The sequence below is a fragment of the Pelophylax lessonae genome (assembly GCF_965119305.1).
Source record: "Pelophylax lessonae genome assembly, chromosome: 2".
Taxonomy (NCBI): Eukaryota; Metazoa; Chordata; class Amphibia; order Anura; family Ranidae; genus Pelophylax; species Pelophylax lessonae.
The window spans coordinates 731,957,419-731,969,788 of NC_138769.1; the positions used below are offsets into that span (position 1 = coordinate 731,957,419).

Here is a 12,370-nt window from a genome sequence, read left to right on the forward strand (position 1 = left end):
AAGAGATTAATGACCTGAAAATCATACAAAAATCCCCCCCCCCCCCCCACACACACACACACACACACACACGTGTCCAAAGATCAAGTTTACACCTTTAGAGCAGGTTCACCCACCAAACAATGAAATCTTCAACAAGTCGTGTTTGCTGCTCAAATAATGTCTATAAACTAACACATTATTGGTTCAAACAATATATTGCTGCTAGCATTAACCACTTAATAGAGATGGCCTTGTGGTTCGCCCGGCGGTCGGTTCACGGCAAATTTTGCTTGTTCGCTACCCGCCAAATTTGCGAACACATGGCGTAGTTTGCGGCGGCCATATTAGTTTACATTGGGGAAAACTTTGACCCATGACACAGCCGTCAGGTGGAACAGGACAGCCAATTGAAACATTTCAGCACATGGACAGTCCCCCTACCCTATAAATAGCCCTTACCTGGCGGCCATTTCACGTTCCTCTTTTTGCCAGTGTAGGGAGAGGTCTGCTGTGCTCATCAGGGAGAGTTTTCTAGACACATAGCGCTGTGAAGATCCACAAAAGTCCTTTTCAGGGCTGGTATTTCCGTATAGGCCTTCTACAGTCTCTTTTCAGGTTAGGGACATGTATCCAGTGGTTGCTTTAGGGGCAGTTAGACATCGGCTGCAGTCACACAAATTGCTATGTTAATGTCCACAATAGTTCTTTTCAGGGCTGGTATATCGGTAAAAGGTCCAATCTTTCTTCAGTATAGGGACAGGTTATCCAGTCTGTGCTGTAGGGGCAGATAGAGATCGTCATCTGCAATGACACAAATCGCTCTGTTATTTTCCACAAAAGTCATTTAAAGTGCTGCAATGTCGGTATAGGGTCTATTACAGTCTCTTTAGTATTGGGGCAGGTATCCAGTCTGTGCTGTAGGGGCAGTTAGAGATTGTCAGCAGTGACACAAATTGCTCTGTTAATGTCCAAAAAAGTCATTTAAAGGGCTGCAATTTTTTTTGGTATTGCTGTGCAGTGCACTAAAAAGGGGGGTGGGGGAGGGGGTTAATCCACAGTATAATATACTTTGTATAAAGCATATTATAGTGGATTAGTAGTATTGTTGTGCACTGTGCAGCATTGTGACAGGTGTGCTGACTGAGCATTGCTGCAGCAATACTACACACAGTGACAAACTCTCTGGCCAATTATTTTTAGAGCTGGTGTGATAGACCAGTGGCCCCCCAATACCACCTATTGAAGTGGGGTGTTATCTGAGTATACTTTTACAAGTGTATTTGTGTCCTGCAAACAATATTGCCTCTTTTGCTGAGTTAAGTCTGATACACACAGCAATAAACTCCCTGGACATTTTTTTTCAACAACTGTTGTGATAGACCAGTGGCCCCACAATACCACATATTAAAGTGGGGTGTTATTTAAGAGTGTATTTTAGTCCTGAAAAAAATTGGCCTCTCTTGCTGTGTTGACTGTGCTACACACGGTGACAACAGTTACTGGCCAATTATTTGTAGAACTGGTGTGATAGATACCCCAATACCCCCAATACCACATATTGAAGTGGGGTGTTATCTACCTTTTTCCAGATATAATGCAATTCTCTAGAGACTTTTGTCACAGGGTAATTAAAAAACATGACTCAGTCTCAGTCATGATTCTCAGCGAGTTTCTAAAATAGAGAATAGAAATATCTTTCTGGGTGGCGCTCTGCCTTATATACAGACGTTCTGCGCTGCTATTGGTTGATATCGAACTTGCCTTCTGCACTGCTATTGGTTACACCTTAGACACGCCCATTGACTCTCATTCCAGTGTTGGAGAATCTTCTCTCTCTTCTTGTGTTTCCCTGGCAGAGAGAAAAACGATTTTAATATGAAATGGAAGGATGAGCGATCTTTATCGGGGACCCGATCTGCTCACTGGACTGTCACTTATCGATCTCGCACTGTCCGCTCTCATGATCTGCTCAGGAGGCTGAACACAGAGGCTGCAAACACCTCCAACCTCCTGAGTGTGTGTCCCATTCCTCCTTCTACCTACTTTTCTACACACATTCCCATCAGAAAACAATCTTCTCACATCTCCCACTACAATCATTTTCGCATTACATGAGTGAAGAGTGAAAATCAGGAAACATATTCCTCTAATACACAAATCTGCTCATCTATAGCTGAGTAGAAGGAGCCTGGAACAAAAACACCAGCCAGTGACATCAGATCCTTGTGCGATGGGTTGGGAGAGATTGTTAGAGATACAAAGGTGTTAGATGATGGGAGCATGTCATATTTAATGTACTTTGTATCACATTCTGCTCATCATTACAAATATATTGTCATCTGAATATTCTGAGTAACTTTATTGCCACATATTACTACACAGCTATATAGACTACTCAGGTAGAATGTTTCCTTGTATCTACAATCAGAGGTAAAATCTAGACATTCTTTCACACGGGGCAAAAGGACGATGTCAGTAAGGCAGAGGTTGGTGTCAATCATCTTTTTAAATTATTGATATTTTTTTTTCCATTTTTTAAATATATAAGATAAGGGAGGGTTATAATAACCCCCTGTAAAATGTATTTTTTTTTACCATCTTTGGTCCCATAGCCAAACGAAGAGTGAAAATAAATCCCTCCAAAGTGAGGGGATCCCTGATTCACATCAGAACTAGTGTCCACAGTGAAAGAATTCCACTCTACTACTGTTCAGGTGATAACTCAATATTTGGGATTTTATTTTACTTTCAAGCTCAGTGAAAATGGTAAACAGGACAGATAGAAAGGGGGAAATCCCCAACGAGGACACAAGCAGCAATACAAATCTGTCAGGGGGTCCTATCCCTCTCCACTCCACCCAAAATAAAGAAAAAAATGTGTCTTTAGTGATCTTTTTACTATTATTACTTTAATTCTGTATTTGTTTTTTTTTTTTTTTTTTTTAAAGACGTAAAGGAAACACCAAAGGAAATGAGAAAATACATTCTCAAAGTATAGCATGTATTCAAATTGGATAGCTCAGAGAGCAAACAAATATACATTTCAAAAAGTACAGGTATGTAAGTTATTGGTCTGTATATATGATGGCTATTAGGCAAAGCAATGCAGAACCTATATTAATTCTTGTTTAAAATTCAAATAATAATTGGAACCCCGTGGGCAATCACACATGTAGATCTATTATGCAGTATTACTGGGTGCATAGTGCTGATAGATGTGTATTACCGCAAAATACTGAAGGGTGTAAGAGCAGCTTTTCTCAACCTTTTGAGACACTGAGGAACCCTTGAAATAAACTTCTGGTCTCGGGGAACCCTTGCTAAAAATTAAAAATGTAATTATCAGATCTGTGTAGGATCATGGAACTGACCTCTATCAGACATGTAGCGGTTACAGATTTCCCCATATTAAAACTAGAATAAGAAAAACGTGAAAGGACTGGTAGAAATCATGACACTGCCAGATATGTACAATGAATCAATAACACAAATATTTCATGTCTGAAGAAGCAAATCTGTCCCCTCTTAGAAATATTGTAAACATTTTGCTGGTTTCTAGTTACAAAATAAATTAAATTCTCTTCAGAGTATTGAATGGCTGAGGATCCTTTCTATCAGTTTTCCTTTCTGCCAAATATTCATCAGAAATATCTTTAAAAATCAAAAGGTCGGAAATTCCTAATCGGTGTAAGAATTAGAAGCTCTGAGATTGGACATTTTTTCTCCATAATGCAGTAAATGAGAGGACATAAAATCTTCCTCCGATCTCACTGATCTGATTAGTCCGTTATTAGTGAATAACAAGTAGAAAGTTAACTTGCACAGCTTGTTCGATCCAGCACAATTCTGTACTAACATGGAGGGACAGATCGCTGAGCAGACAATGAATCGTCCCCCCCAGCATTGCCCTCCCTGCTCCGGGTAGATCTGGGATCAGTCGGTGTCATTGTTTCCAGATGGATCAGCGCTCAGGAAGTTTTCTATCAGAACCATTTGAATGAAATTGAACTAAACTGCTCCAATGTATTCTCTATGGAGGAGAAACCCTGACACCTGCTGGTGATAAGAGGAATGACTTCCATGCAGGGATCTGGGATAAGATACAAATGCGATTTCATGGCTTCCTTTCCGAATCCCTCTTACAAGGAACAGAATAAAACGGATTCGTGTGTGCAGTTTGATAACAAAATAAAAATTCATAGCTGGGGATCTGAGGAAATGGCATCTAGACTGCAGAATTCATCGGATTATTTTACATGTTTTTTTTTTTTTCTTTTGTGTCAGATAAAACCTTTAGAAGTTGGGCAGATGAGGGATCACTCAGTGCGATCAGTATTTCTAGATGTTCCACGTGGATCAGCATTAGATCCTGAACACCTATCGCTGGATTCGCATTCCCCTTTCAATCAAATCCCTGTGTAATCATTATAATAGGTGTGCCACTACTGCACCTTTCACACGTAAATCTGTCTGTCTGTCTGTCTGTCTGTCTGTCAGTCAGTCAGTCAGTCAGTCAGTCAGTCAGTCAGTCATCTTATGTGGATCTAAGATCGATCTGTAGGGACTGATCCATTTGTCTATACACCTCTAATTAAACAAGTAGGCCTAAAAGATTTGATTGCTGAGAAGGGGACATGTTTGATCCAGTGTGTATTGCTGCAGAATAACACATGAAACGATATAGTGCAATGATGGGGTGAGATTGGTTGGTGTATGTAGACTGAGGGATGGAATTGGTTTGTACTCTGGTTATGTGTAGCAGCTGTGCCGGGTCCTATCCCATTCTAATAGAAGATGATGAGAGATCCGGGATTCTGGACACATAATACAATGTGTGACCTCTCATCTGTTCCAGGACTCTGGGGGAACATGACTTGTGAGAGATCAGCAAAGGGTTCTAGATGTCCCAATCCATCCGTGCAGTGTATGACCTGAAGGATCCCAGAGCCGAGCGTTCATTGTGGGGACTTTATATAGTAATCTGGATAGTAAGGTCACCAGTGGAAGGTGCGGTGTCGGAACATCTCTTATAAACAGGATCGATTGAAAGGAGAACTTTATATCCAGGAAGTGTTAATGGTCTAGGAAGCCTTCTCTGGTCAGATGTAATAAAAAGTCGGTTAAACGATTGTGATAATTATTGGGAAAGAAATGGCTTTCTAGATAATATTGGAAAACTGATAATTCTTCAGAAGACAATTGTCTATATTTTGGGGTGGCTAGAAGAATTGTTGTTCATCAAACAAGTTGTATGGACATTTGAGTGCGCTCATATCTCTGGTATTCTTTTTTTCTGGTTGGGGTCATTTATTGAGGAGATCTGCACTCTACTAAAAGCTGGGAGGTATTACGTCTCGTTTTGGGTGGGGGTTTGAAATGCTGCATTTTACGGTATTTTTACGATTTTTATTTACTTTATAAATCTATTATTTTATATATTCTTATTTATATTAGGATACTTTCATATTTAATTCACCAAATGTGAATATCCCGATGTCTGTGTATGTAGTGAGGACATTTATTTGGAGGATCCTGGGTGACGTCAGAGACATGACCTCACCAGTAATGATGATGAAATGAAATCCAATGGTCACCCAAAAGAAGTGAAAAGTTGCTCTTTCTGATGAATAAAGAGCATAATCGAGCGGGAAATTTAAATCAAGGAACTGCTGTGGATTGGATGATTGAGAGCACAGAGGGGCGGACTTATTGTGACGTCTGGACGCGCCCTCCTCCAACCCCTCCCCCTTATTCTCCATCAGGTCCGCTTATGCTGCATATAAAGCGAGGCTGGGTGCTTTTCCTTCATATTCGTCTGAGACACAAAGAACTTGGAGATGTCTGGTCGCGGTAAAGGAGGAAAGGGTCTGGGGAAAGGAGGCGCTAAGCGCCACAGGAAGGTGCTCCGGGACAACATCCAGGGCATCACCAAACCCGCCATCCGACGTTTGGCCCGCAGAGGGGGTGTTAAGCGCATCTCCGGACTCATCTATGAGGAGACCCGCGGAGTGCTCAAGGTTTTCCTGGAGAATGTCATCCGCGATGCCGTCACCTACACCGAGCACGCCAAGAGGAAGACCGTCACCGCCATGGATGTCGTCTATGCGCTCAAACGCCAGGGCCGCACTCTCTACGGATTCGGAGGCTAAACCCCAACATCCACCGCTTACCCACTTCACCCCAACAAAGGCCCTTCTCAGGGCCACCCACCTTCTCATACAAAGGGCTGATGATTCACAACTCAGACATGTCATTTCTAGATATTTATCGTGTAACAATAAGAACTTCCGCTAATTGTTTCAGTAAGAAATGGAATGGTGCGATGTCTAGCTGCCCATACACTCTGCTAAACATAAAGCAGATTGAACAATCAGAGATGTAAGAACCGGACAATATTATATGTGGAATCTTATTGGGCGGTCAGTAGATCTATAGGAGATTGTACAGTCAGCACTCAGGGTGATAATCTGAGTGAGGAGAATAAATAGTTTATGCTGGAACTGAACCTAAAAGTTAATATTTGATTATGAAAAGAATGGAGCTCACTCATACTGAGATGATTCTAGAAATAGAATGTTTCAAAGATGGAATGTTTGTGAACATTCCGATTGTGATACAGGAAGAAGAAATCTGTGCATCTGCTATATGTACAAATTATATATCAGGAAGAGAGGAGATATAGTTCTACACAGATCTGATAATGAAACATGGAATCCTTTATTTCCCATCATATAGAAAGGTAGAGATCTATGAGAGAAGTCATCTCACTATCATGTTGTGGGGATTCTGCATTCTGAGGACTTAAAAGAGAACATATGTAAATGTTTTACATTATTTAGTCTTCAGATTCCTCACTAAGCGGTGAAAATAGAACTATGAAGCGTTGATATTTCTCGGATAAATGTCGGATTTGGCGGTATAATGGGGCTGATTATTTCTCTGTAACGTTCTTCACAATTCAGGCGGACAAATTTAAAATCTGAGCCAATCAGAGCTGTGGGCGTTCCTTACATCCGCCAGTGATGTCTTTGAATATTTCACAGTAAATGTGATCTGAGGATTCTGTAGTAAAATCAAATCCTAAAACAATGTAACATTTCAATGATTTTTAAACTGCCTGGAATCAGAGGGACCGTTGATGAATGTTCCACAGAAGGGAGATTTTATATCATTCAGTGCCAGATCAGCCAATCAGGGAGGGTTGTAACTTTCCATACTATTCCGGCGGGAAAATTGAGCCAATCACAGTTCTGAACCTTTTTTCTTCCTTTACAGGAGAATCCTGACTTGAATGATATCGGAGTTTCTTGGGAAGATGATTGTTTGGTAATTGCTGATTTGTAGAATCCATTCAGCAGGAATAAAGGATGGGGAATGACGAGGAGTTCCTGGAGGGAGAGGAGAAAACTTTAGAAAGGAGATTCTCCAATAATGAGTTCTTTAGATGTAGGAAATGTTCTCACTACAAGTCCCCGGTATTAGAAGGGTTAATAAGCAAGTTGTTTGCTGTCAGAGGTATTTGTAGGAATGAAAAACTTCTTTCCTGCTGAGTGATAGATGTGATTTGTTGTAAGACACAGAATGAGGTATGAGGCTCTTTGTATGTAGATGTGGGTGGCTCTGAGAAGAGCCTTTGTTGTGTTGGGTGATGTGGTTGAACCGGTGGGGATTACTTGGTCTTGGCGGCCTTGTGGCTCTCGGTCTTCTTGGGCAGCAGCACGGCCTGGATGTTGGGCAGGACTCCTCCCTGGGCGATGGTGACGCCCCCGAGCAGCTTGTTGAGCTCCTCGTCGTTGCGGACAGCCAGCTGGAGGTGTCGGGGGATGATGCGGGTCTTCTTGTTGTCGCGGGCGGCGTTACCGGCCAGCTCGAGGATCTCAGCGGTGAGATACTCGAGGACGGCGGCCAGATAGACGGGAGCTCCGGCCCCGACCCGCTCGGCATAGTTACCCTTCCTGAGCAGGCGGTGAACACGACCGACTGGGAACTGCAGACCAGCCCGGGATGATCGGGTCTTGGCCTTAGCCCGAACCTTTCCTCCTTGTTTGCCGCGGCCAGACATGATTCTGTGATATTGGAGTTCTCAAAGAGATGTGAATGGCTGGAGCCGCTCCCTTTCCTGTTATACTCTGAATGATATGACGTCTCGCCCTATGATTGGCCATGTTTGAAGTCAGCCAATGCTCTCTAGGTTTGTATCTAAACCAATCAGTAAATGAGGAAAGAAATCATGACGTCACTCCTCATCACATGACTGAGTCCTCCAATAGAAGAGTGAGGAGGATAGAGGCTCATTTGCATAGGACAGCCTATATAGGCAGCACATGAGGGTGGCTCCAGCACACTTTTCTCCTCTCAGAGCAGAGGAAACATTCTTCTTATCCCTTATCATGCCTGAACCAGCCAAGTCCGCCCCGGCGCCCAAGAAGGGCTCCAAGAAAGCCGTGACCAAGAGCCAGAAGAAGGACGGCAAGAAGCGGAGGAAGAGCAGGAAGGAGAGTTATGCCATCTACGTCTACAAGGTGCTCAAGCAGGTCCACCCCGACACCGGCATCTCCTCCAAGGCCATGAGCATCATGAACTCCTTCGTCAATGACATCTTCGAGCGCATCGCCGGCGAAGCTTCCCGCCTGGCTCATTACAACAAGCGCTCCACCATCACCTCCCGGGAGATACAGACCGCCGTCCGCCTCCTCCTGCCCGGAGAGCTGGCCAAGCACGCCGTCTCCGAGGGCACCAAGGCCGTCACCAAGTACACCAGCGCCAAGTAATACCCCTCCCCCACCCATCACCCCAACAACACACAAAGGCTCTTCTAAGAGCCACCCACATACTACACAACCGAGCTGTCATACAATCTTCATGTATCGTACAATGTATTACCTTTACAAGTTTTAGCTGTCCGGATAACAGAAAATGAACTCAAAATAACATCATTAATAATCTTGAGATGAGAAGTAGGTCGGTCAGACTGGAAGGGGAATGAATAAAACCTTCCTTCTAATCTCATCCTTCTTTATTGCAGAGATCGTCTCCCCTCTCTGGCTCTATACATTTCCTATTCCTCGCCTTGTACTGCACACACCCAACTGCTCTAATCACTTCTGCTACATTGTTACAATGAAAGATTCTCCGCAATCTCCCGCCTTACATTGTTCCTTTATCTGGGGAGATCGTGGAGCTTTTATTCCGCAACACAATGGGGGATAGAAGCAAGAAAAGTGAAACATTGTATCTGCTCAGTCATCTCAGATCGGCTAATCCGACACTGAATATTATTCATAGAAAATATCACTCTTTCCGGGACGGTCCCTTAACTTCCAGGAAATATGTAGAAATATTATTCTGTTTTAAGGTTTGATTTTGCACATCAGAATACAGAATTTGCACTGTTATTGGATGTTTGCTATAGAGATCTATGAAAAGTCTACGGAACAAATCTTTTCTGGGCTGAAAACGGAGATAAATCTCCGAATGAAATTCTTTTGATTCCTCTTAAAGACATCGCTGACCAATGAAGGCTGATAATGAAACATCTCACAGTTCTGATTGGCTCAGATCTGAAATAGCTATTTTCAAATTTCCCGCCTGAATTGTGAAAACGTTACAGACAATCAGTCCCAATATAACACCAAATCCCACACTGAGATCATCAGATGAGATATTTATCCGAGAAATATCTTTACCACGTTATTTTCAGGCAGATTCATCGATTAGTACGGAATAAACAGAAATAGAAATGAAAGATTATTAAATAATGTAAAATATTTCCATATGTTCTCAGAATGCAGAATCCCCCCCCCCCCCCCCACACTGCTACATACAGAACATGATAGTGAGATTACTTCTCTCATAGATCTCTACCTTTCTATGATGGGAAATAAAGTATTACATGTTTCATTATCAGATCTGTATATGATCGGGGAACTGGCCGATAATTAACGTTTCATCTTTCAGACATGACATGTAGCCGTTTCGGATTTCCCCCCTACATCCTAAAATAAACGAAAAGTGAAAGGACTGGCAGAAATCTGTAGTAATCATGACACTGCCAGATAAATATAGACAACGAATCAATAAACACAGTTGTTTAATTTCAGTCCATTCTTTGTAACTAGAAATCAAAAAAATTTTAACAATGTGTCTAAGTAAATGACATGTTCTGCAGAGTATTGAATGGCTGTGACCCCGCCCCTTCCATCAGTCTTCCATCAGGTCAGCTTTTTCTTATAAGCAAGAATGCAGGCCTTTTTTTTACAGTAATATTGTATAAATATGAAATTGTTATGATGTGTGACAGACGAACGTTTTCTGTGTAATCTCCAAGGAAGAATAGCGCCAAATATGAACAGGGAATGGATGAAGAGAGGATTTCTGTACAATTCACTGTTTCCTTCATTTCTGTTACTTGTGCAAGTAAAGTCTTCTTCTATTTATTGTTGTAGTCCCACCCCCTCCCCCATATAATGTGAAAAATACAATTAGGGTAATGCGAATTTTACTGACCCTACAACAGCTCCAGAATAGGTGGAAAGAAAATCAATCAATGTTGTCTCCATCAGATCATCACAAATATGTTTAAAAACGGCATATTGTATTGCAGTTAGTGCTGAGCTCCGACTCTGTCACCCCGGAGTCATCTACTGATCCATCAAACGTTTCTCTGCGCCTTATCATTGGATTATGGGTCCCATATCCCAACAATGTGTCTAATCTAAAGGATGGAGGGCAATGGACACCAAGGAGATCACCTGCTTATCTAAACTCACATCAATTCAATGTGTTATATTAGACTTTAAAATCATATAAAAAAAACGTAATTGCTGTTAGGACGGACAGGTGTCATTATAGCACATTGTCCCCCCACCCGGATCACAATTTTCGGTGTCTAATTATACAATCAGATCTCCCAAACATGTATGTCTGACTCCATCTTAAAAAGAAGTGGGTGACTCTGAGAAGATCCGTCGGGTTTGGTAATATAAAATAAAAATGATTGGGTTTACTTGGCGGGCTTGTGGCAGTAATATTCGAGGATTTTACCGCTTTGGAGTAAATATTTGGAAGCTGAAAACCGACCCAAGTGACGTCATTTTGGAGGAAGATGAACAGATCTATGAATAGAACTTCTACAATGTCGGCTTTAGCGGTATAATGCGGCTGAATCTTCCTAACGGCCAGTAGAATTATGGCGGGAGATTTAAATATAGCAACTCGGAGCCATCATAGGCGTGGTCTATTAATAGCAAAGAGGGGAAATAATTTCTGGAAATATGGAGTACAATGTGTTCTGACATTGGAGCTCTATGTAGGTGTGCGTGGTTTTGGTTGGAGGAGTTTAGCGGTGAGAAAGATTGGAGAGATGAGAGAATGATGTCCTGTGATCACATTTCCCCTCATTACTATTCACCTGTATTACAAGTCTGAGTGTTAATAATAAGAAGACAAAGTGTTTGCCTTTAGAGTGCCATTTACCTGACAGTAATAATACAATTTATCACATTAATAAAAGATATCCTTATTTAAGAATAGGAATAAATACTGCGTATGTCCGGCTCTTTGTACAGAGATGTGGGTGACACGTTTGTGAGGCTTCAATAAATATATAATAGTCATAATAATTTATTTCTATATATTCTTTATTTTTTGCGGAGATCATCTCCACTTTCTGGCCATTTCCTATTCATCTCCTGGTACTGCACACACCGAAGTGTTGTACCTAGAATGACCGCAAGGTGGCAGAGCTTACTAAACTCTCATGCCTCACTCAAGCATTGCTACAATAACAGATTCTCCACAATCTCCCGCCATAAAATTGTTACTTTGTATTTGGGAAGATCGTGGAGCTCTTAACTCGCAATACAATGGGGATAGAAGCAAGAAAAACGAAACATTGTATCTACTCGGTCAGCCCAGTCAAATCTTTGTCTATTTGTATCTATTTAAAGAATCAGCAACAGATCAATGTACATAGCTAAATCCATGAGCTGCCTGATAGGTAAATGACAAAAATATGTACAAAGTATCTGCTACATACAAATCTGATTACAATAATATCACCTCGGATAACAGTCCTTTATAGAAGTTAGAAGTAGAAAATTGTTCCACGGAAATGTTTAGTGCATTTATTGGTGAAGTTACATATAATCTCCAATCCTGGACCCCCCTCCTTCGCTCCATAACTCCCGAACATCACATAACCTCGGAGCTAAACAACAAACCTCATTAAATGCTCTTGGACCAAGGCTGGAAAATTAAAAAGTGCCCTTTTTAAATGTATAATTATTTATTTGTTATTTTTGTATTTAGATTTTTAAGTGCTTCAGAATAAAAATGAATGTTTGAATTTAGTCAACTAGAAAAATAAAACCGCTGAACACCCCCCCCC

At 41.6% G+C, this 12,370-nt stretch overlaps 2 protein-coding genes across 2 annotated transcripts; one reads left to right on the top strand and one right to left on the bottom strand.

Annotated features, from left to right (window-relative positions):
• Nucleotides 1-7,651: 7,651 nt before the first annotated feature.
• LOC309548327 (histone H2A type 1-like) lies at nucleotides 7,652-8,044 on the bottom strand (the record flags this gene model as incomplete). The annotated part of the gene is made up of 1 exon (XM_082248266.1): nucleotides 7,652-8,044. One exon carries the CDS (start codon nucleotides 8,042-8,044, stop codon nucleotides 7,652-7,654), a length of 393 nt encoding a protein of 130 aa, XP_082104392.1.
• Nucleotides 8,045-8,372: 328 nt separating this feature from the next.
• On the top strand, nucleotides 8,373-8,753 carry LOC309548328 (histone H2B 1.1; the record flags this gene model as incomplete). The annotated part of the gene is made up of 1 exon (XM_082248267.1): nucleotides 8,373-8,753. The coding sequence occupies one exon, from the start codon at nucleotides 8,373-8,375 to the stop codon at nucleotides 8,751-8,753; it is 381 nt and encodes a 126-aa protein (XP_082104393.1).
• Nucleotides 8,754-12,370: the final 3,617 nt, after the last annotated feature.